At 43.6% G+C, this 25,926-nt stretch overlaps 1 protein-coding gene across 3 annotated transcripts in view; it reads right to left on the reverse strand.

Annotated features, from left to right (window-relative positions):
* LOC121545403 (IQ motif and SEC7 domain-containing protein 1-like) overlaps window positions 1–25,926 on the reverse strand; it is a 238,188-nt gene that overhangs the window by 90,709 nt on the left and 121,553 nt on the right. Inside the window, exon 1 of one of the 3 annotated variants that reach the window (XM_041855902.2) lies at window positions 13,622–13,843. The exons of the other annotated variants lie outside the window; for them this stretch is intronic. Coding sequence (XP_041711836.2) covers window positions 13,622–13,761 — 140 coding nt within the window. The 5' untranslated portion in view covers window positions 13,762–13,843. Of the gene's footprint in view, window positions 1–13,621; window positions 13,844–25,926 lie in introns of those variants that run through there. 3 annotated transcript variants of the gene reach the window in all.

Here is a 25,926-nt window from a genome sequence, read left to right on the forward strand (position 1 = left end):
AGTTGTATCAGTGTGACTATGCATTTGTGTCTGTATAAAAGGAGCGCTCCGGTTCAGGGCAAGCAGTTGCTCCATGGAGCAAGCTCGGCTTTGTTATGCAAATAATAAAAGTCTAAATTCACAAGTTCCAGTCTCTTGAGAAATATTTTTAAGTTGACTACTTTTTGAGTCAAATATTTCTACTACACAAGGCAACAATGAGGTAACCCTGTTAGGTTAATGATGGAAACAAGGTTGGAGTCGATTCTTTTTTTTTTATCAGTCAATTCAAGACGTGAATTAAAATTGTAATCATGAGTTGAACATTTCTCATGTAAAATAAGGTAAGGTTCCATTTTCAATTCATACCCAGAATTGACTGAATTGAAATGGAATAGCTGGAACACACTAGCGCCCAGGCTATTATAGCATAGCCCCAGCTAGCATTGCTCTTATTGGCCCTGTTCAGTGCTGTTAGCGTCAAGGAGGTCTGAGTGCTGAGCTGTCCATCACCCTAATGGAGAGGAGATTCAGTGGTGTAAAGTACTTAAGTAAAAATACTTTAAAGTACTACTTAAGTAGTTTTTGGTGGTATCTGTACTTTACTATTTATATTTTTGACTACTTTTACTTTTACTCCACTACCCAGCTCGCACATTTGGTTCTTTGGAAGTTGTGGGAATTTACGTTTTTGGTTTCCCATTGGTTCTGGGAAAAAAGCCATAAGTTTACTTACCGGTAAAATGTCCTGTTCTGGGATCGTTACATTTTAGGTTGCAGGGAAGTTCTGAGAACGTTTTACCATGGTTCCCTGAAAGTTTTCCTGGGAGGTTTCATTAAAGGATACGCTTTCTTTTTTATGTACACTGAACAAAAATATAAACGCAACATGCAACAACTTCAAAGATTTTACTTTCAAAGTTACAGTTACAGTTCATATAAGGAAATCAGTCAATGGAAATAAATTCATTAGGCTCTAATCTATGGATTTCACATGACTGGGAACACAGATATGCATCTGATGGTTACAGATAAAAAAAAGTAGGGGCATGGATCAGAAATCTGGTGTATCTGGTGTGACCACCATTTGTCTCATACAGTGCTACACATCTCCTTCGCATAGAGTTGATCAGGCTGTTGATTGTGGCGTGTGGAATGTTGTCCCACTCCTCTTCAATGGCTGTGCGAAGTTGCTGGATATTGGCGGGAACTGGAATATGCTGTCGTACACGTAGATCCAGAGCATCCCAAACATGCTCAATGGGTGACATGTCTGGTGAGTATGCAGGCCATGGAAGAACTGGGACATTTCAGCTTCCAGGAATTGTGTACACTTCCTTGTGACATGGGGCTGTGCATTATCATCCTGAAACATGAGGTGATGGCGGCGGATGAATGGCACGACAATGGGCCTCAGGATCTCGTCACGCTATCTCTGTGCATTCAAATTGTCATCGATAAAATGCAATTGTGTTCGTTGTCCGTAGCTTATGCCTGCCCATACCATAACCGCCACCGCCACCATAGGGCATTCTGTTCACAATGTCGACATCCCCACTCAAAACTTGAGACATCTGTGGCATTGTGTTGTGTGATCAAACTGCACATTTTAGAGTGGCCTTTTATTATCCCCAGCACAAGGTGCACCTGTGTAATGAACATGCTGTTTAAATCAGCTTCTTGATATGCCACAACTGTCAGGTGGATGGATTATCTTGGGAAAGAAGAAATGCTCACTAACAGGGATGTAAATACATTTGTGCACAAAATGTGAGCGAAATAAGCTTTTTGTGCATATGGAGCATTTCTGTGATATTTTATTTAAGCTCATGAAACATGTTGCATTTATATTTTTGTTCAGTATAAATGGAAGGTTATAGAAGGGTCCAGACACTTTTTTGTGATTTCACATGTTTTTGGGAAACTTACCCCGATAAAGTTCGGAATGGCACAATTTCATGTGTACAACATCTAAAGACCTCCATCACTATACTGAGAGCTTTGCCGTTTCTAAAAGGACGTATTTGGGTGTTTTTGGAGCCTTTGTTGATATTTTTTCAGGGCCCCCAACAATGATGAGGAAGCGATTTGCTATTTGGACTAAGTTTCTCAAAAACATGTGAAAAAAAGGTGTCTGCACCCTTCTATAACATCCCATTTACATACAAAATAGAGATTTGGTTGTAAAAAAATTACATCTCCTTTAACGTTCTGAGAACAGAAACTCTAGGTTATTTGTAGGGAATTAAATAACGCTCTGAGAACATGTTTCAATAAGACTTTTAATAACACTGCTAGCTTAGTTTGGGTTAACTGTTTTGAACTCCAAGCACAGATAAGACACATGGAAATTCATTTTCTTAGGCATTAATCACAGAAACACATTTATTTTTTATTGTGGCATGGTGTCAGTGAGATTCGAACCTATAATCTTCTGTTTCAAATCCATGGAATTAGTCCACAGCGCCACCAGGATGGAGCTAGCATGCAATGTTTTTTTTACTCATACAAAGCTGTTAATTTTAGTCTATTCAAACAGACCCCATTTCAAAGGAAACAAGCACTCATTAAGATCGGGTGTGGCCAATTAGTGGGTGTGGCCAACACATTTAACAAGATCGAGGATAGAGGGAGTTTTGTTGACGCTGAGAACGGAATGTATATGTTTTTAAATAACATTCTTAGAACGTTCTTTGAACGTTACTAATGTTTTCTTGTGGTTTTTATGGAAAGTTTTCTTATTGTTCTGAGAACATGACTTTAAATAGAACCATGAGGAAACCTGTAGGAAACGTTATGCTGAAGTACTGAAATTCCCACTCATCACAGGACAGTCAGATGCATTTCTGTGGTAAATTAAACCCAGTGGGATGTAGTATATACTGTAATATTCCAAATGGGTGAACATTTATTTTAAGTACATTTAAAACCAGATACTTTTACTCAAGTAGTATTTTACTGGGTGACTTTCACTTTATTATTTTCTATTAAGGTATCTTTACTTTTACTCAAACAATTGAGTACTTTTTCCACCACTGATGAGATTACAGAGAAAATACTGATCATCACCATCCAACTATGATCCAACTATATGGAATGAAGGAGACCTATAATCATCGCTTCCCTATTAACCTGACTGTGGTAATACAGAGATTTGATCTACTATAGTATGATCCTCAGAGACTGGTCCCTACTGATGGCATACAGTATGATGACAAGAGTTTTTACGTACAATGAACTTGGCACAAGAGCTGGGAAAAACAGCATTTATACTCCGTCATTATGCCCGCTTCTACTACTACCCTTCTCTCTGATGGCCCAGGGGACAGTGGCCCAGGGATGGGTGAGAGAGTGGGACAGTGTTATTGTGAAGACAGGCTTGTACGTCCATGTAGATACAAGGCTTGTACGTCCATGTAGAATGTATCTGCGCATTAGCCTGTGTGTGTGTGTGCATTAGCCTGTGTGTGTGTGTGTGTGTGTGTGTGTGTGTGTGTGTGTGTGTGTATAGTGAGTGACTTGCAGGGCTGTGGCAACGTGCCCCATGTGCTGACTAGATCAGATGTGACAGCATGCTCTCTCTATTGCCTAGACAAGCAGTGACAGCAGCATTATTTACATAGTCACAGTCTTACATAATGGCCAGCATGAGCACTTAATCTTTCCTTTTTATCTCTCTGTGGTAAATTCCATTTCAATTCAGTCAATTAAGTGAATCAAAATTCAAATTCTAAGAATTGAATGATCGGCCTATTCATTGAAAATACATCCTTGAAATGGAAATAGAATTTCTATTAATATCATCATCTGAAATTATGGATGGAATTGGATCTGAGCCAATCGTTGGCCGTGGCAGCATGTGTTATGCAGACTGTGGCAATGCAGGCCGGTAGGTAACAGCCTGTCATCCTTCCTTGTGTCCTGCTGCCTGACTCTGCAGTTCCAGCGCTGTGCCGTGTGCTGCCGTGTACTCAGGCTAAAAGCAGAAAAATGTCTGGCGGCGGTGGTGACGCAGTCTGTTTTTCATCTGCCAGTCTACCTAGCGTAGCACTGGCGTCATCAGGACAGCGGCCTCACAATGCCATCTACCAGCTAATAACTGGGTATGGGCATCCCTGCATCGATGCCTAAGCCTTTCGGCTACACTACAGCTACTGTACATGCCTCCAGAGAATCTGACATTATTCAAATGAACTGTGAAAACCCAGAATGTATATCCACTATGTTTTTTTACATGAAGATTCAATATTGCTTTATATGGAGATATTTTTGGGCACGTAGTCAAACTTCTATCAGTAAACCCTTCTGCACTAGGAGGCTGTTAGTATGGTGTCTCATAGCCTAAAATGTCCTACAACCCTTAGCCCAGCACCTCACATCTACAACCCTTAGCCCAGCACCTCACATCTACAACCCTTAGCCCAGCACCTCACATCTACAACCCTTAGCCCCTCACATCTACCTTACAACCCTTAGCCCAGCACCTCACATCTACCCTACAACCCTTAGCCTAGCACCTCACATCTACAACCCTTAGCCCAGCACCTCATATCTACCCTACAACCCTTAGCCCAGCACCTCACATCTACAACCCTTAGCCCAGCACCTCACATCTACAACTCTTAGCCCAGCACCTCACATCTACAACCCTTAGCCCAGCACCTCACATATACCCTACAACCCTTAGCCCAGCACCTCACATCTACAACCCTTAGCCCAGCACCTCACATCTACCCTAAAACCCTTAGCCCAGCACTTCACATCTACCCTACAACCCTGTCTGTTCTGCTGGCCTGGGAAAATAGGGGTTTCCTTCATGGGGAACAGGGGTTCTACATTGGAATTCCGGAAGGAAACTGGCCTGACATTTAAACAACAGCCTCCTCCAGCTCAGCCTCCTACTGAAAAGTGAATTGGCGAGGCGCCCTGAACCAACACTGCTTTAGTCAGAGTAGAGTAGACACATTTGTGTCAATCTGACAAGCATCTATATGCGTGTTGAGTGTATGCCCACGTGTGCGAATGTTTGTATGGTTTTGACCAAATCCCTCCTTTAAACGCCAATCTGGATGTTTTTTTATTTTTTAAATATATATTTGTTTTGTTTTTAGGGGGTAGATCAGCTTTAATATTGCATATAGATTGTAGGTTCCATCAATGTAATTGTCTGCATCACTTCCAATCCCCCATATATATCTTTAGCAAATATATACAGTACCAGTCAAAAGTTTGGACACACCTACGCATTCAAGGGTTTTTCTTTATGTGTACTATTTTCTACATTGTAGAATAATAGTGAAGACATCAAAACTATGAAATAACACATATGGAATCATGTAGTAACAAAAAAGTGTTAAACAAATCAAAATATATTTTATATTTGAGATTCTTCAAATAGCCACCCTTTGACTTGATGACAGCTTTGCACACTCTTGGTGTTCTCTCAACCAGCTTCACCTGGAATGCTTTTCCAACAGTCTTGAAGGAGTTCCCACATACAGTGGGGGAAAAAAGTATTTAGTCAGCCACCAAATGTTCCAAGTTCTTCCACTTAAAAAGATGAGAGGCCTGTAATTTTCATCATAGGTACACGTCAAATATGACAGACAAAATGAGAATTTTTTTTCCAGAAAATCACATTGTAGGATTTTTAATGAATTTATTTGCAAATTATGGTGGAAAATAAGTATTTGGTCAATAACAAAAGTTTCTCAATACTTTGTTATATACCCTTTGTTGGCAATGACACAGGTCAAACGTTTTCTGTAAGTCTTCACAAGGTTTTCACACACCGTTGCTGGTATTTTGGCCCATTCCTCCATGCAGATCTCCTCTAGAGCAGTGATGTTTTGGGGCTGTCGCTGGGCAACACGGACTTTCAACTCCCCTCCAAAGATTTTCTATGGGGTTGAGATCTGGAGACTGGCTAGGCCACTCCAGGACCTTGAAATGCTTCTTACGAAGCCACTCCTTCATTGCCCGGGCGGTGTGTTTGGGATCATTGTCATGCTGAAAGACCCAGCCACGTTTCATCTTCAATGCCCTTGCTGATGGAAGGAGGTTTTCACTCAAAATCTCACGATACATGGCCCCATTCATTCTTTCCTTTACACGGATCAGTCGTCCTGGTCCCTTTGCAGAAAAACAGCCCCAAAGCATGATGTTTCCACCCCCATGCTTCACAGTAGGTATGGTGTTCTTTGGATGCAACTCAGCATTCTTTGTCCTCCAAACACGACGAGTTGAGTTTTTACCAAAAAGTTATATTTTGGTTTCATCTGACCATATGACATTCTCCCAATCCTCTTCTGGATCATCCAAATGCACTCTAGCAAACTTCAGACGGGCCTGGACATGTACTGGCTTAAGCAGGGGGACACGTCTGGCACTGCAGGATTTGAGTCCCTGGCGGCGTAGTGTGTTACTGATGGTAGGCTTTGTTACTTTGTTCCCAGCTCTCTGCAGGTCATTCACTAGGTCCGTGTGGTTCTGGGATTTTTGCTCACCGTTCTTGTGATCACTTTGACCCCACAGGGTAAGATCTTGCGTGGAGCCCCAGATCGAGGGAGATTATCAGTGGTCTTGTATTCTTATAGTAGTCTTCCATTTCCTAATAATTGCTCCCACAGTTGATTTCTTCAAACCAAGCTGCTTACCTATTGCAGATTCAGTCTTCCCAGCCTGGTGCAGGTCTACAATTTTGTTTCTGGTGTCCTTTGACAGCTCTTTGGTCTTGGCCATAGTGGAGTTTGGAGTGTGACTGTTTGAGGTTGTGGACAGGTGTCTTTTATACTGATAACAAGTTCAAACAGGTGCCATTAATACAGGTAACGAGTGGAGGACAGAGGAGCCTCTTAAAGAAAAAGTTACAGGTCTGTGAGAGCCAGAAATCTTGATTGTTTGTAGGTGACCAAATACTTATTTTCCACCATAATTTGCAAATAAATTCATAAAAAATCCTACAATGTGATTTTCAGGGATTTTTCTTCAATTTGTCTGTCATAGTTGACATGTACCTATGATGAAAATTACAGGCCTCTCTCATCTTTTTAAGTGGGAGAACTTGCACAATTGGTGGCTGACTAAATACTTTTTTCCCACACTGTATATGCCTATTATCTGATGGTCCGACCGCATTCTGTCCCTATCAACACTTTTTAAACTTTTCGTGCCAACGAGAATGATATAAGAAAGAAGTCAAGACGACTAGCTTGATTGAGCCTCCGCCATGTATATCTCACTAGGTCAGGATATTTAAGCCTCCATATATCCACTAGTTCCAATATATCCATGACATTCATGATTTCCTTAAGAGCATGAGGGTGATAGTTCGTAGTGTGATTTCCTTTACGGTCCATTGAGCTATTTAAAACAGTATTATAATCTCCCACCATAATAATAGAGTCTTGTATTGCTTGCAGGGTTGATCATTTATTATATATATTTTCAAAGAAGCGTGGATCATCATCATTATTTGGTCCGTAAAGGCTAATGAGCCATATCTGTTTATGGTCCCCCCCTCGAACTGATCATTCATGCCTATTTTCGTGCCAGCAAGTCTTTTACCCAGGCTTTTAACCATTACTTTATCCTTAAAGTAAGCAAATTTGGCAATGACTGGACGCTCATATCCTCTTTGTCTGAAACGGTGTACACGTTCGAGTTGGATTTTATCGACAGCATCGAGTGGGATTTGAAGCGCTGCAAGAAATAATTACTTCACTACATTTTCGGGAACTTCTCCTTCTCTTTCTTGGATACCCGTAAGTACTAGATTTTCTCTCATAGATCTAGTCTGTATGTATAGTAAGGCTTCTCTCAAAAAGATGTTCTCCCTTTTAAGTTAATTAACGTCCGTTTCTATCTTAGTCACTGTCCATTTGAGCTTTTCTGTTTCTTTCGCCATTATCGCAGCTTTTTCTTCACTCATTTCAAGGCTCACCTTCCAACCCCTTTATATCCTTACTAACTAATTCAAGTATGCCCAGTTTGTCATTTATCAACTTTAACAGATCGCTTTCTACACTTACCAGTCCCAGTGGTGAAAAGCATAAATCATTTGTATCCATCGAGGAGTCGTGTTTTCTTTTGGATATTGATTCTCCTCGTTTACCCTCCGTCATGTTTGAGTGTAGCTTGTTTTCGTAATATTTGTCGATACATTTCTCTAGCCTTATGATTTGTTTTGTGTTATTATCCAGATTGAATGTTATTACCCACGAGTATATGAAGTGCTAATATTTAATCTAACTTACTGATATTGAATTTTACGTTTTTATCTTGAGGCAATTTGCACCGCTGTGTTCAGTACGCCATCTGAAGGCCAATCCAGTGTTACTACTTCCTTTTTTGGACTGTTAAATTCATGATATATAGCCATTGATTGTTGAAGAATAGAACTCATAAATGCCTCATGAACTTTGTTAAACTGTCGTACCCCACTAGAACCCAAAATATACAGTACACCACATCAGTCACTGGCTTCATCAATAAGTGCATTGATGTCGTCGTCCCCACAGTGACCGTAGGTACATACCCCAACCAGAAGCCATGGATTACAGGCAACATCCGCACTGAGCTAAACGATAGAGCTGCCGCTTTCAAGGAGCGGGAATCTAACCCGGACGCTTATAAGAAATCCTGCTTTGCCCTCCGACGAACCATCAAACAGGCAAAGTGTCAATACAGGACTAAGATGAGAGCATCAGCTGTTCCGGACGACTGTGTGATCATGCTCTCCGTAGACGATGTGAGTAAGATCTTTAAACAGGTCAACATTCACAAGGCCGCAGGGCCAGACGGATTACCAGGACGTGTACTCCGAGCATGCGCTGACCAACTGGCAAGTGTCTTCACTGACATTTTCAACCTGTCCCTGACTGAGTCTGTCATACCAACATGTTTCAAGCAGACCACCATAGTCCCTGTGCCCAAGAACACTAAGGTAAACTGCCTAAATGACTACAGACCCGTAGCACTCACGTCTGTAGCCATGAAGTGTTTTGAAAGGCTGGTCATGGCTCACATCAACACCATTATCCCAGAAATCCTAGACCCACTCCAATTTGCATACCGCCCCAAAAGATCCACAGATGATGCAATCTCTATTGCACTCCACACTTCCCTTTCCCACCTGGACAAGAGGAACACCTACTTGAGAATGCTACTCATTAACTACAGCTCAGCGTTCAACACCATAGTGCCCTCAAAGCTCATCACTAAGCTAAGGACCCTGGGACTAAACACCTCCCTCTGCAACTGGATCTTGGACTTCCTGACGGGCCGCCCCCAGCTGATAAGGGTAGGTAACAACACATCTGCTGTGCTGATCCTCAACACAGGGGCCCCTCAGGGGTGCGTGCTCAGTCCCCTCCTGTACTCCCTGTTCACCCATGACTGCATGGCCAGGCACGACTCCAACACCATCATTAAGTTTGCAGACGACACAACAGTGGTAGGCCTGATCACCGACAACGATGAGACAGCCTATAGGGAGGAGGTCAGAGACCTGGCCGTGTGGTGCCAGGATAACAAACTCTCCCTCAACATGATTAAGACAAAGGAGATGATTGTGGACTACAGGAAAAAAGGACTGAGCACGCCCCCATTCTCATCGACGGGGCTGTAGTATCATAGTCCAAACACACCAAGACAGTCGTGAAGAAGGCACGACAAAGCCTATTCCCCCTCAGGAGACTGAAAAGATTTGGCATGGGTCCTCAGATCCTCAAAAAGTTCTACAGCTGCACCATCGAGAGCATCTTGACTGGTTGCATCACTGCCTGGTATGGCAACTGCTCGGCCTCCGACCGCAAGGCACTACAGAGGGTAGTGCGTACGGCCCAGTACATCACTGGGGCCAAGCTTCCTGCCATCCAGGACCTCTATACCAGGCGGTGTCAGAGGAAGGCCCTAAAAATTGTCAAAGACTCCAGCCACCCTAGTCATAGACTGTTCTCTCTGCTACCGCATGGCAAGCGGTACCGGAGCGCCGAGTCTAGGTCCAAAAGGCCCCCCCAAGCCATAAGACTCCTGAACAGCCAATCAAATGGCTACCCGGACTATTTGCATTGACCCCCCCTCCCCGGTACCCCCTGTATATGGCCTCGCTACTGTTATTATTACTGTTATTTTACTGCTTTTATTTTTTACTTATCTATTGTTTACTTAACACTTATTTTTCTTAAAACTGCATTGTTGGGTAAGGGCTTGTAAGTAAGCATTTAACTGGTATTCGGCGCATGTGACAAATAAAATTTGATTAGATTTGACTTGATTAATGACAAAGCAAAAACAGGTTTCTAGACATTTTTGCAAATGTATAAAAAATAATAAACGGAAATATCCCATTTACAAAAGTATTCAGACCCTTCACTCAGTACTTTGTTGAAGCACCTTTGGCAGCGATTACAGCCTTGAGTCTTCTTGGGTATGACACACCTGTATTTGGGGAGTTTCTCCCATTGTTCTCTGCAGATCCTCTCAAGCTCTGTCAGGTTGGATGGGGAGCATTGCTGCACAGCTATTTTCAGGTCTCTCCAGAGATGTTCGATCGGGTTCAAGTCCGGGCTCTGGCTGGGCCACTCAAGGACATTCAGAGACTTGTCCCGAAGCCTCTCCTGCATTGTCTTGGCTGTGTGCTTAGGGTCGTTGTCCTGTTGGAAGGTGAACCTTCACCCCAGTCTGAGGTCCTGAGCACTCTGGAGCAGGTTTTCATCAAGGATCTCTCTGTACTTTGCTTCGTTCATCTTTCCCTAGATCCTGACTAGTCTCCCAGTCCCTGCTGCTGAAAAACATCCCCACAGCATGATGCTGTCACCTCGATGCTGCACCTTAGGGATGGTGCCAGGTTTCCTCCAGAGGTGACGCTTGGCATTCAGGCCAAAGAGTTCAATCTTAGTTTCATCAGACCAGAGAATCTTGTTTCACATGGTCTGAGAGTCCTTTAGGTGCCTTTTGGCAAACTCCAAGCGGGCTGTCATGTGCCTTTTACTGAAGAGTGGCTTCCGTCTGGCCATAAAGGCCTGATTGGTGGAGTGCTGCAGAGATGGTTGTCCTTCTGGAAGGTTCTCCCATCTCCACAGAGGAACTCTGGAGTTCTGTCAATGTGACCATCTGGTTCTTGGTTAGCTCCCTGACCAAGGCCCTTCTCCCCTGATTGCTCAGTTTGGCCAGGCGGCCAGCTCTAGGAAGAGTCTTGGTGGTTCCAAACTTCTTCCATTTAAGAATGATGGAGGCCACTGTGTTCTTGGGGACCTTCAATGCTGCAGAACTTTTTTGGTACCCTTCCCGAGATCTGTGCCTCGACACAATCCTGTCTCGGAACTCTACAGACAATTCCTTCGACCTCATGGCTTCGTTTTTGCTCTGACATGCACTGTCAACTGTGGGACCTTATTTAGACAGGTGTGTGCCTTTCCAAATCATGTCCAATCAATTGAATTTACCACCGGTGGACTCCAATCACGTTGTAGAAACATCTCAAGGATGATCAATGGAAACAGGATGCACCTGAGCTCAATTTCGAGTCTCATAGGGTCTGAATACTTATGTAAATAAGGTATGTGTTTTTTTTTTTTTTTTAATAAATTTCCAACAATTTCTAATAACCTGTTTTCGCTTTGTCCGTATGGGGTATTGTGTGTAGATGGATGAGTAACATTTTTTATTTAATGTAGCTGTAACGTAACAAAATGTGGAAAAAGGGAAGGGGTCCTAATCCTTTCTGAATGCACTGTAAGCTTGTTTTACTCCTATGTTTCTAAATGAAGTAAATGTAAACAAACACAGCTTCAAAACTTGGTTAAAACTAGCATTTTGATCTCATCCAGTTCTTGCATCCATAGGTCTGTCTATGAATTTGAGAGGGGTTATATTTCTCAAGCCCCATCTCTCAGCTGTTTACCAAAACAAGTGGCAGGGTGCCCACTTTGTTATTGTTTGAAAATTAGGATTAGCCCTTTAACCCTGACCCCCGTGTCACCTTGACCAGGTCACGTGACTTCCTGACCAGCACTAATCTGTTCTCATTTAAAGCCGTCAGTCTGTGTAGTGGACTGTTACTGGAAGACGGGTGAAAGGACAGACACGGAATCAGAGACAGATGGTGCTGCTGATTATGCAATGCTTATAACCATCCCAGTCAAGTAGAAGAAACACACAGGTATTTGACTGTAGCAGTGGCGGCCTGCCTGGGGCTTATGACGTATGACTTTAATGCTGAAAAATACCACACAAAATGAAAGCATCACTGTGAATAATCATGTGTTATAATATTGTTGGTACTGCAAACCTACCCTAGCTTTTGGGATTGTGAGTGACAAGACCAGATTGCCTGTGAAGGACTTGGCAGAGGCTATTGCATATTCATTATGTGGACAAGCCATGAGGTCGAAGGAATTGTCCGTAGAGCTCCGAGACAGAACTGTGTCGAGGCACAGATCTCGGGAAGGGTACCAAAAAAGTTTCTGCACAAAGTGATCACCCTGTGACAGGCCAATTCATACACCACATAAGGATGCCAGAGCAATATGCATCCACACACAGGAAGATCTATCTGATAATCATATTATTATAAGTGTGCACATAACCAATGCATCTTGGTTAGGTTGCATACCATCACAAAATGCTAAATAGGATAAACCAGCAAAAATAGATTTTTATGTGATGATGACATCTCTTTTTTTCAGTCAAATGAGCTCTGCGTGGAGTCATGTTGGAACAAACTGATTTTGGCGCAGGCACCTGCACCGAAACAAAAATAGCAACTCAAACCCGGTATTATTCCTGTGTCCTTTCACAAACAAAGACCTAATCAGAGATGACACAAGGATTTATTCAGCTGAGGTAGCAGCAACGCTAAATTGGAGAGACAAGCATGAAGCATCCCAAACAGTGATGAAGCGAACAACGACATCCCAAAAATAACATCCACTACACTACTAGTACCAGCCGTATCCGTAACACACACACACACACACACACACACGTCAGAGCTGGGGGGAAATCACGCACTACACAAGAGCCGTCATAGCATCAGCCAAAAATGAGTCATATTCTCATAGACAGTCATTAGCCATCACAGCCACTCAAAACAAAACAACTCCCATGACAGAGTGATTTCAATCACAACGGAAACAATCTGACAGTATAACATCACAACAGTCAAACAGAAAACACTTCATCCTCCCTCATCACATCATACAGAGTCAATTTCAACAAAAAGGAAAACAAATTCAATGAAAATGTAATTGATTATATAAATATTAACAGCCATGTTTACCACAAACAAACGTCTACCACACACAAACAGACATTCCCCACATGACCACCATTCCCCTTAGGGCTGGGGTTGTTAACTAAGAGAGAGAGAGCTCTGTAGGCAGAGCCAGAAACTCATCCCATCTCCATTCTCCAGACATGACAGGATAAGAGAAGAGAGGACAGAGCAAGGTCTAGTCTGCAAGCGCCAGCTAGGTGACTCAGCACATGCACTGGAGACACTGCAATAACAAAGTGCAGTCACACTGCATCCCTGTCAATGAAGGATGGATGACCAGTGCCTGCCTGGCTGCATCCGCCCAGCTACAGCCACAGCCACACCTCCATACAGACCCATTCATCAGGGACTGCTGCTACTCACATGTCATACAGGCGGTAAGACATGGCAGAGCTGGGTCTGTCCGGGTGAGCCCCGCCGCCGGGCGGCGTGCTGGACTCGCTGCGGGGACGTCTGGGGTCGGTGCTGCTCACCACCGCACGCCATACGCTCGGCTTGTCCATCCTCCTGGCTCGTCAATGGGACTCGACTCAACGGGAGCAACAGCGTGCGCACAGACTCACACATTCACTCACATACACTCTCACTCTCAGTCACAAACAGCCAGCCAGAACGAGCTCTGTGATGTAACGAGGCAGGTCCAAAAGGCAGGCGGGGGGTGTGTAGTGGTAGAGCAGGGCACTGTGAGGCTTGGGAGGCTGCCTGTTTAACACTGATAAACAGCCTCCATTTAACCCCATGCTGGGTGATGATGGCTGAACGCGGGCCAGTGCAGAGGAGACAGGGCTAGCTATTTAAAGCATGGGGATAACCTGCAGGAGCGATAATTATATATTTGTTATCTCTAATACACACCGGTTCTCATCCCCATCCTCCCTACACCACCTCTCCTCTGCTCACGGTAGTACAGCCCGCAGCTGGGCCACCCGATTGGCTCCCTGGTCTCCATGGAAACAGGAGAATGTGTTGGAGGTAGGGCTCATAGTCTTTCTCTCTCTCCCTTTTCGTGGAATCAATGCATTTCTTTCCGCTGCATCCCAAACTGAGGAGGCTTTTAAGACTTATGAGGGATTGTGCAATTAGTTTGTCAGGTAAAGCCTGTTAATTAGACTCTATAGGAAGACAGGGCATCTGCTGTGTGGCTCTAGAGTGTGATGGCTAAGAAAAACACCTCATATGAGAGACAGAGAGAGAAGCCCTTGAATTGACTTGAGAGAGAGAGAGAAGCAAATGATAACAAAGGACAGCCTAGCCATAAAAAAGGGCAGACAGAAAAAGCTGGCTGCCAAAAGAAGAAAGGCAGAGTGATCACTGCATTATGAAATAACCAGAGACAGAGCTGCACTTCCTCATTAAATGCACAAAATACACAACAATTAGAGAACATTACATCCCCACATTTTAATTTAAAATTCAAAGTTTCAAAAAGCTCTTTGATGAAGAAAAGCTACCAATTCTACTAGGAGAGGACATAGAAAGCTGTAGGTTGGCAGCACACTACAAAACAGCCTGCCACAAAATGAGGACAGTTAGTGACAATAAGTGCCATAAGTTGAGGAAGAATGTGTATTATTATATCTCGTCCATTATTATTTTTCAGCCCCCCATTTCTATAGTTATTATTTTATCTAGTCCATTATTTAATTTCACCCCCCGATTAACATTGTTACTTGATCATTCTGTTGATTTCCATAACCTGGTCATTTTCTATGGTTAATTCTTGTTAATTACTATTTTACTAATGTAACATTGTGCTTTGGCACTATGTATCAATACTGTATGTCATGCTAATAAAGCAAATTGAAATTGAATTGAGAGAGAGAAGAGAGAGAGTGGAAGATAATGAAAACATCTGAGTGAAGACCCAGGGAATGAAAAATGAGTGTTTGTGCAATTCTTACAAGGCTGGTGACGTATGTTCTTTGTTCAACACAGGAAACAATTACCCACAAAATATTGGGCTTATACAGCCATTGCATCATAGGGGAGGGCGGTAGAGCCCATTCAAAAATAGTCTTACATCTATAGGAATATCTACAGTAAATATTATATATTCATTCATGTAATAATGGAACTCTCATGCACAGCACATCCATTTCACAAATAAGCCACCTCAATAATGCAAGCGACACACACATCAAAGGGCTGGGGAGCAGAACATAGCGAGAGCTTTGGATGAGGGCTGGGGAGGAGAACATAGCGAGAGCTTTGGATGAGGGCTGGGGAGGAGAACATAGCGAGAGCTTTGGATGAGGGCTGGGGAGGAGAACATAGCGAGAGCTTTGGATGAGGGCTGGGGAGGAGAACATAGCGAGAGCTTTGGATGAGGGCTGGGGAGGAGAACATAGCGAGAGCTTTGGATGAGGGCTGGGGAGGAGAACATAGCGAGAGCTTTGGATGAGGGCTGGGGAGCCTCGACAGGGGTATTATTGTTGACACCCATCACCTGGTAACAGGATCACGAGTCTATGGAGACAGCTCTCATCAGGACCATACACATCGACCCAGAGGGCTGTGGGAGCTCAAAGGAACCCATAGGAAGAATTGAACCACCATAGACTTCCCTTCACTTCACTGTTACAGATAGAACCAATAGTGCTGCTAGTCTGGAGTCTTCAGGGGGGATGGATTTCATTCTGAAAAGGCACTGGGGGGGTGGAGTGGAGTGTGTTCACATCCAGACACCCAGAGGCATTCATCTGAGGTCATCAATCACACATACATAAAACATTAATATCACCAGTCTGGAGCACACACAGAGAGACAGGTGGGGAACTCTACCCCCTCTAACTCCTCTACCCTCTCTAACCCCTCTTCCCCCCTTCTTCTCCCCTCTACCCTCATTAGAGGGTGTCTGTCTCACTGTTCTTGTCAAAGCACAGCTTGCTCCGCTCTCTAACTAACACCATTTTCCACGGCAGACACAGTGCTTTGGGTGGGATAGTGAGATCCATTTCATTCCCCACTGAGAGCAGAGCTGCAAGCCCAAGACAGGATGTTAGTAGTCAGTGCACAGGCAACGAGAGGAGGAGAGGTGCGCTAAGCACATCACACTCCTCAAGACGTGGACAATATTCTACCTCGACTAACCTGTACCCCCGCACATTGACTCGGGACCGGTACCCCCTGTATATAGCCTCGTTATTGTTATTTTATTGTGTTAATTTTTAATATTTTTTTTACTTTAGTTTATTTAGTAAATGTTTTCGGAACTATTTATTGAACTGCATTGTTGGTTAAAGGCTTGTTAGTAAGCATTTCACGGTAAGGTCTACACCTGTTGTATTCGGCGTGTGACAAATAAAATTTGACTTACTACACTTACACATTCACGTACACACACACTAACTAAGCACAATCAATCACACAGCACATCCACTTTACTCTATTTTGACACCGTCTCACGGCTCTCAACCATTGGCCTATTCTTCTTTAATGAAGCGGTCCATTTTGATATAGCGGTGTGTCAGTGTGTGCTGTCTGTGTCAGTCCTCTCCTGCCAACCTCTGCACCCCCATCCCTGTTGCCATACGGCCTCTCTGTGCCCAACTGGCCTGGTGGATGAGACTGGCCATTGACTCTGGCAGGGGTATGGCAGTAGTATTATGTACTGAGAGCCTGCCAGCGCACACACACACACACACTCACTCACTCACCCACCCACGCACCCACCCACACCCACAGTAGCAGCAGCAGTGGGGGCTTTAACCATCACAGGAAGTGCATACTGATGAGTCCCAGCCTAATTGCCTCATCCCTGTTCTCTGTGAGAGAAGCAGAAAACTGCAGAGCCTTCTTAGTCAACGAGATCCAAAAGTGTCAGGAAATGGCTCAGATAGTGGGTAGATATGGCACAGAATGCTAATAGGCTGCCCCTGGGCAGATATCTTCATCTGGGTTTTCCTTTCCGCTGCTTAGAACAGACATTAACCGAGAACAACTAGATGATTTAATAGAGAGATACAGAGAGCTAAGCTCATCCTGGTCTAAATGTCAGCGCCTCAATCTTATTCCGCTGTACTAAAAGAAACTAAAGACACATAAATCAATGACAAACTGATAATGCCTAAATAATGTCTTAGACTAAAAGACAGGGAGCTGGTTCTGTGCTTCTGAACAGATCCACATCAAACTGATAATCATACCTTAATAAAGAGAGAACATCCCGAGTATTGGATTAACAACTAACAAAGCAAACCTCAAATCAAACCCATGCTTTACATGAAGCATAACTCTAGCCACACATAGTTTAAGGGTTATATTACTACCTTCTTAAATCCTTGATTCTGACTGGCTGATGGGCGTTCTATAGGTGTACATTAATCACACAGTTGAACAGTTATAGGGCCTAGTGTCTGTAGTGGTGGCCTTGAGTGAGCTTCAGTCCAATTATAGAGAAGACACAGCACTGCAGCCCACCTTACTGCGGTACACAGCAGTCTATGTGAACACTGGCACATGTTGTTCATTAAGGGCTTATAAAACATTAATGAGGCTTCACAGCAAAGACACTTTCTCTTTCAACTGGGACACACAGCATCTGGGTGTGGTGGACCGGGAGGTGTGGAGTTAATTTGCTGTTTATGTTGTATTGCTTACCAACATTATACTCAATATTATACAGTATGTCATGCTAAACATAAGCTTTATTTCCTTCAATACGCTTCAATACGTGTTGAGCTAACACAGCAGATGCCTTCTGTGGAGTTGTCTTCTTGTCTAGCTCTGGAAGATTAGTAGTGGTATTGTGTTGTGTCGTAGTGGGCTGAGCTTTCTTGTCCCATACATGGTGCCTTGCCTACTGTCTTATGTTGTTGTTGAGTGTTGAAAGCTGCTGTGTGTGGTGACAGCTGAATGCTGTACTGATGTGTGTGTCTGTCTGCCAGTGGGACACTGCCTCATTTAGATCCCCACTCTACTGAGCTGCACCCCAGGGGGCCTGAGCCTGCCTGTGCCTTCTCCCACAACACAAAAGAGGGAGAGGCAGAGAGAGGACCTGAGAGAGAGTTACATCAAATCACACCTCTCTCTTAGTGTTCCGAAGGGCACTGAAGGATGAGCTGAAGAGAACAGCTGTTAGAGAAGGAATCGACAAAAAATGATCAAACACAATGAGATGAGCAAATGATATGGATTCACAAATTCAGTCATCCTCCATACTAAACACCCAACCCAGTCCTCTTGGAATCTAAATGAAAGTACTTTATTTTAATCATCTCACCACTGACCCATTGCAGCCGATACAATACAGTACTGTAACGACCCTGGGTTTGTCGTTACACTATTGTGTTGAAATAAGCCATGATCCGAGACGCCATGTGCACAAAACATTTCATCCCTTAGTTACAAAACATTCACGCTCTAAGACACACATGATACTGAGAAAAGGACCGACAGGTCACAAGGCAACAATTCTAGGGAGAGAGAACGTTTTTGTAATGTTACCCGGAATGTTCATAACGCTTGAGTGTCCATTTTCCCGTTAGTTAAGGGAGCTTTCTATATATGTGCAGCGGACATGAATCGGTCATGTGATGAGGTAGCCCTGCCTGCGAACTTCAAAACCAGAGCCTGCCCTCCGCCGTCTAATTGTCTAAAACGTTGGTTGCTCCCGTGGGAGACCGGTGTTCATATCCCGCGTGTTACGATGGCGCCCAACGTTGAGCAGTCTCTTGTGGGGGACGTGATGTGGTAGCCCCGCCTGCGAACTTCAAAACCAGTCTGCCCAAAAGCGAATTTTGTCTTGGTCTAAGACGTTGAGACCCGAGTTCATATCACACGTGTTACATAGGCCATGTTAACAAAAACCACCTGATAACCTATTTAGCATGTTTTGGCAACAGAGGAGAACATTCCCTTAATGTCAAACAGAATTTATCCAGAATGTTCTAGACACGTTTCATTGGAAAGTTGCAAGAACCTTCCTTAATCCAGTGGAATTTTGATTCCTTGCACACTCAAATGAAACATGCTCATATCACCACAAGATGGCAGTACTTTAATGTTGTTGGATCGTTCTGGGTCAAACTCTGCTCAGCCAGATATTACTTACAGATTCATGGTGGAATGATCAATACCATTCCTGAGGGTGTTAAAATCACTTTCCCCCAGAGGAAATTACACTGGTACCCACGAGAAAATAGAAATGTACACTGTACATAGCCATCATATGACATTTGAAATGTCTCTATTCCTTTGAAAAGTGTGTGAGTGTAATGTTTTCTGTTCATTTTTTATTTCACTATTGTTTATTATCTATTTAACTTGCTTTGGCAATGTAAACACGTTTCCCATGCCAATAAAACCCTTTGAATTGAATTGAGAGAGCGAGCTCCATGTGAGTGTGGGTTGCCAGGAGGCAACGGGTCTCAGCAGAACACTTAACACGGCGAATCCAGATCGTAGAGACGATAACAAACATTCTTACCTCCCAACACATTAGAATGTTGCAGTCTATTGATAAGAGAAAATGAAGATGAATTAACATGCCGATGTACACCGAGCACAGACCCAGGCCGTGAATAAACCAGTAGCATGTTTGTGAAGCATTGATAATCGAATTCAGAGCCAGCGAAAGGAGGTAACAGCAATCATCCAATTGATACTTAATCATTTTTCTAAATGTTCAATCAGCACAACCCAATAGGAAAAAATTTGTCATGTTTTATAACTGTCAGCGATTTCAGTAGAACCTCATTGAGATGGTGTACAGTGGTATTGTGTTGTGTTGTGGTGTAGTGGTCGGAGCTTTCTTGTCCCATACATGGTGCCTTGCTGATTGTCTTATGTTGTTGTTGTGTGTTGATAGCTGCTGTGTGTGTAGACAGCTGAATGCTGTGCTGACGTGTGTATCTGTCTGCCAGTGGGACACTGCCTCATTTAGATCCCCACTCTACTGAGCTGCACCCCAGGGGGCCTGAGCCTGCCTGGGCTGTCTCCCACAACACAAAAGAGGGAGAGGCAGAGAGAGGACCTGAGAGAGAGTTACATCAAATCACACCTCTCTCTTAGTGTTCCGAAGGGCACTGAAGGATGAGCTGAAGAGAACAGCTGTTTGAGAAGGAATCGATACAAAATGACTAAACACAATGAGATGAGAAAATGATATGGATTCACAAATTCAGTCATCATCATCATCCATACTAAACACCCAACACAGTCCTCCTGGAATCTAAATGAAAATGCCTTTATTTGAATCGTCTCACCACTGACCCATTGCAGGCGATACAATAAAGGATTGTGTTGAAATAAGCCATGATCCGAGACGCCATGTGCACACAGGATTTCATCCCTTAGTTCCAAACCATTCACGCTCTAGGACACACAGGAGACTGAGCAAAGGACCGACAGGTGAAGCGTGGGAACACAATTCTAGGGAGAGAGAATGTTTTTGTAATGTTACCCGTAATGTTCATTACGCTTGAGTGTCCAGTTTCCTGTTAGTTAGCTCATCCTTTCATCAATAGGAAAAATTGTGTGTCATGTTTTATAACAGTCAGCAATTTCAGTAGAACCTCATTGAGATGGTTGGTGTACAGCAGGCATGGGCATCTGTCGCCCCTTTACCCCCCAAAAAAAAACATTTTAGGAACTCAGTTGGAGTCTCAAATTTACTGTTGAGATTTAGAGTACACATGGTAAAAGTTCGAAATGTGGTTGTGCATCAGCAGTTTCTCTCGTTATGTCATTCACTGACAGTCACTCAATTAACCCATGTCAGCAAAAAAAAAATTTGATTGTTAAATTAGTCTAGCCAGCTATCTAAACTTCTGGTAATCATGGTCGAATTACAGACCAGGGGGCCCTCATTGATTTTGTAAGTCACACAGATATCATATTAACATGGCATAAGACCAGGCAAAATTTGTAGAATTGCAGGAAATTAGCTGTAAAACTGATTTAGTTTCTCTCCGCTCCATGGCAAAATGTGTAGAAATGCATCAAACTTGCTTTAAAACTGCAACATTTTCTCTACACCCCATGGCAAAATGGCCACTTCATCCCCTCATTAGGAGTTCAGATTTTTTTGTGGCCCCTATCCAAATCAAAGTTGCCCATCCCTGGCATACAGCATCTCAGTATTCAATATGTTTTGGTCCAAAATAAATAAATACAAATAACCACCATACAGCAGACTATATTTCTGACCTTTTCCAATAACATCAGCAAAAACAATGGAACTCTGTGACCGCAACCTTTCACCTCTACTCAGGAAGTGAGAAGGTGCAGCATTTAACACCCCTTCTCGCTGTAACACAGGGCAGGGTGTTGTGTGTGTCAAAGCTCTCTTAATCAGCAGATAGGCTCTCTGTCTTAGAGCATCTGTCATCCCAGAAACCAGCTGTTCACTTCTGGAAGCCAAATAAAGCACTGTTTCCACTGTGACTGAAGTACAGTCAGAGTCCCTGCCTTCTCCACCTGTCTTGGAGTCCCTATGGAATAAGATGTGATGCTAGGGAAGAGTGATGATTCTAGCATTGATATAGTATGCAGGGCAGAAGGCTCAGACACTTTCAAATCAAATCAAATCAAATGTATTGGTCACATACACTCGCAATAACATCTGCTAACCATGTGTAACAGTATGCAAAGTGTATCAGTAGAAGTGTGAACATATAGAGCATTATAACATATTTAGACATTTATAAACACGTGCACGTACACACACACGTGTAAAGACAAACGTCTTTACCCACACACACACACACACACACACACACACCACATATGCATGTCATATAAGCTGTGATATCATAAATCTGTGTTTTATATTCAGTAGGGACTACTGCATTCCTCTGTCGTGTCACAATGCTTATATACAGTAGTGGAGTTGACTTTGCATGCATAGAGAGAGCCTAATCCCACTGTGATAAACTGCACTCAACTCATACTCTGAAGCATTCAACATAAACATTTTAATCAACAGTAGCTTAAAACCCACCAACAACCATCAATCTAACAGTTCTCCCCAAATCCAACTCACACACTCATATCATATCCCCCTTCTTTCTTAAAAAAGGCAGTTTAGAAGAACAAGCTGTATGTCATATTTACAGTTTAATAATGTGCGCACACCCTCCGATCTAAACGTTTAATACCTTAGATCGTCCTAGCACCTCTCCCGGCCTAGCCCCAGAGCTCAGGCTGTATCGGAGCTGTGATACTGAGCTATGGAATTGCATTGTCTGCTGTTAGGCAGATAGATAGATCAGAGGCACAATGAGACCCTTTTCGCCAGATACTGCAGAGGCATGAAAATGATGACGTGATAAGTGTCGCCTGAGATGAAATCTCCCACTACATCAACATACACTACCTGACCAAAAGTGTGTGGACATCTGCTCGTCGAACATCTCATTCCAAAATCATGGGCATTAATATGGAGTTGTTCCCCCCTTTGTTATAACAGCCGCCACTCTTCTGGGAAGGCTTTCCACTAGATGTTGGAACATTGCTGCGGGGACTTGCTTCCATTCAGCCACAAGATAATTAGTGAGGTCGGGCACTGATGTGGGCGATTAGGCCTGGCTCGCAGTCGGCGTTCCAATTCATCCCAAAGGTGTTTGATGGGGTTGAGGTCAGGCCTCTGTGCAGGCCAGTCAAGTTCTTCCACACCGATCTCGACAAACTATTTCTGTATGGACCTAGCTTTGTGCATGGGGGCATTGTCATGCTGAAACAGGAAAGCGCTTCCCCAAACTGTTGCCAAAGTTGGAAGCAAAGAATCGTCTAGAATGTCATTGTAGCGTTAAGATTTCACTTCACTGGAACTAAGGGGCCTAGCCCGAACCATGAAAAACCGCCCCAGACCATTACTCCTCCTCCACCAAACTTTACAGTTGGCACTATGCATTCGGGCAGGTAGCGTTTTCCTGGCTGCCGCCAAACCCAGATTATTCCGTCGGACTGCCAAATGGTGAGAGAGAACATGTTTCCACTGCTCCAGAGTCCAATAGCAGCAAACTTTACACCACTCCAGCCAATGCTTGGCATTGCGCATGGTGTTCTTAGGCTTCTGTGTGGCTGCTCAGCCATGGAAAACCATTTCATGAAGTTCCTGAAGAACAGTTATTGTGCTGACGTTGCTTCCAGAGACAGTTTAGAACTCGGTAGTGAGTGTTGCAACTGATGACAGACTATTTTTACGCGCTACGCGCTTCGGCATTCGGCGGTCCCGTTCTGTGAGCTTGTGCGACCTACCACTTCGCGGCTGAGCCATTGTTGCTCCTAGACGTTTCCAATTCCCAATAACAGCACTTAAAGTTGACCGGGGCAGCTGTAGCAGGGCAGAAATTTCACGAACTGATTTGTTGGAAAGGTGGTATCCTATGACGGTGCCTCATTGAATGTCACGGAGCTCTTCAGTAAGGCCATTCTACTGCCAATGTTTGTCTATGGAGATTGCATGGCTGTGTGCTCGATTTTATACACCTGTCAGCAACGGGTTTGGCTGAAATAGCCGAATCCACTCATTTGAACGGGTGCCCACATACCTTTGTATATATAGTGTATCTCCCACCATGTTTTTAATACTGTGAAAGGAGAGCATCAGTTAAGAGAGAGGTGTATCTACAGTGGGGAGAACAATTATTTGATACACTGCCGATTTTGCAGGTTATCCTACTTACAAAGCATGTAGAGGTCTGTAATTTTTATCATAGGTACACTTCAACTGTGAGAGACGGAATCTAAAACAAAAATCCAGAAAATCACATTGTATGAATTTTAAGTAATTAATTTGCATTTTATTGCATGACATAAGTATTTGATCACCTACCAACCAGTAAGAATTCCGGCTTTCACAGACCTGTTAGTTTATCTTTAAGAAGCCCTCCTGTTCTCCACTCATTACCTGTATTAACTGCACCTGTTTGAACTTGTTACCTGTATAAAAGACACCTGTCCACACACTCAATCAAACAGACTCCAACCTCTCCACAATGGCCAAGACCAGAGAGCTGTGTAAGGACATCAGGGATACAATTGTAGACCTGCACAAGGCTGGGATGGGCTACAAGACAATAAGCAAGCAGCTTGGTGAGAAGGCAACAACTGTTGGCGCAATTATTAGAAAATGGAAGAAGTTCAAGATGACGGTCAATCACCCTCGGTCTGGGGCTCCATGCAAGATCTCACCTCGTGGGGCATCAATGATCATGAGGAAGGTGAGGGATCAGCCCAGAACTACACGGCAGGACCTGGTCAATGACCTGAAGAGAGCTGGGACCACAGTCTCAAAGAAAACCATTAGTAACACACCACGCCGTAATGGATGCAAATCCTGCAGCGCACGCAAGGTCCCCCTGCTCAAGCCAGAGCATGTCCAGGCCTGTCTGAAGTTTGCCAATGACCATCTGGATGATCCAGAGGAGGAATGGGAGAAGGTCATGTGATCTGATGAGACAAAAATAGAGCTTTTTGGTCTAAACTCCATTCGCCGTGTTTGGAGGAAGAAAAAGGATGAGTACAACCCCAAGAACACCATCCCAACCGTGAAGCATGGAGGTGGAAACATCATTCTTTGGGGATGCTTTTCTGCAAAGGGGACAGGACGACTGCACCGTATTGAGGGGAGGATGGATGGGGCCATGTATCGCGAGATATTGGCCAACAACCTCCTTCCCTCAGTAAGAGCATTGAAGATGGGTCGTGGCTGGGTCTTCCAGCATGACAACGACCCGAAACACACAGCCAGGGCAACTAAGGAGTGGCTCCGTAAGAAGCATCTCAAGGTCCTGGAGTGGCCTAGCCAGTCTCCAGACCTGAACCCAATAGAAAATCTTTCGAGGGAGCTGAAAATCCGTATTGCCCAGCGACAGCCCCGAAACCTGAAGGATCTGGAGAAGGTCTGTATGGAGGAGTGGGCCAAAATCCCTGTTGCAGTGTGTGCAAACCTGGTCAAGACCTACAGTAAACGTATGATCTCTGTAATTGCAAACAAAGGTTTCTCTACCAAATATTAAGTTCTGCTTTTCTGATGTATCAAATACTTATGTAATGCAATAAAATGCAAATGAATTACTTAAAAATCATACAATGTGATTTTCTGGATTTTTGTTTTAGATCCCGTCTCTCACAGTTGAAGTGTACCTATGATAAAAATTACAGACCTCTACATGCTTTGTAAGTAGGAAAACCTGCAAAATCGGCAGTGTATCAAATACTTGTTCTCCCCACTGTATGTACAGTGAGGGAAAAAAGTATTTGATCCCCTGCTGATTTTGTACGTTTGTCCACTGACAAAGAAATGATCAGTCTATAATTTTAATGGTAGGTTTATTTGAACAGTGAGAGACAGAATAACAACAAAAAAATCCAGAAAAACGCATGTCAAAAATGTTATAAATTGATTTGCACTAAGTATTTGACCCCCTCTCAATCAGAAAGATTTCTGGCTCCCGGGTGTCTTTTATACAGGTAACGAGCTGAGATTAGGAGCACACTCTTAAAGGGAGTGCTCCTAATCTCAGCTTGTTACCTGTATAAAAGACACCTGTCCACAGAAGCAATCAATCAATCAGATTCCAAACTCTCCACCATGGCCAAGACCAAAGAGATCTCCAAGGATGTCAGGGACAAGATTGTAGACCTACACAAGGCTGGAATGGGCTACAAGACCATCGCCAAGCAGCTTGGTGAGAAGGTGACAACAGTTGGTGCGATTATTC

This window comes from Coregonus clupeaformis, chromosome 30 (assembly GCF_020615455.1).
Source record: "Coregonus clupeaformis isolate EN_2021a chromosome 30, ASM2061545v1, whole genome shotgun sequence".
In the NCBI taxonomy this organism is placed as follows: Eukaryota; Metazoa; Chordata; class Actinopteri; order Salmoniformes; family Salmonidae; genus Coregonus; species Coregonus clupeaformis.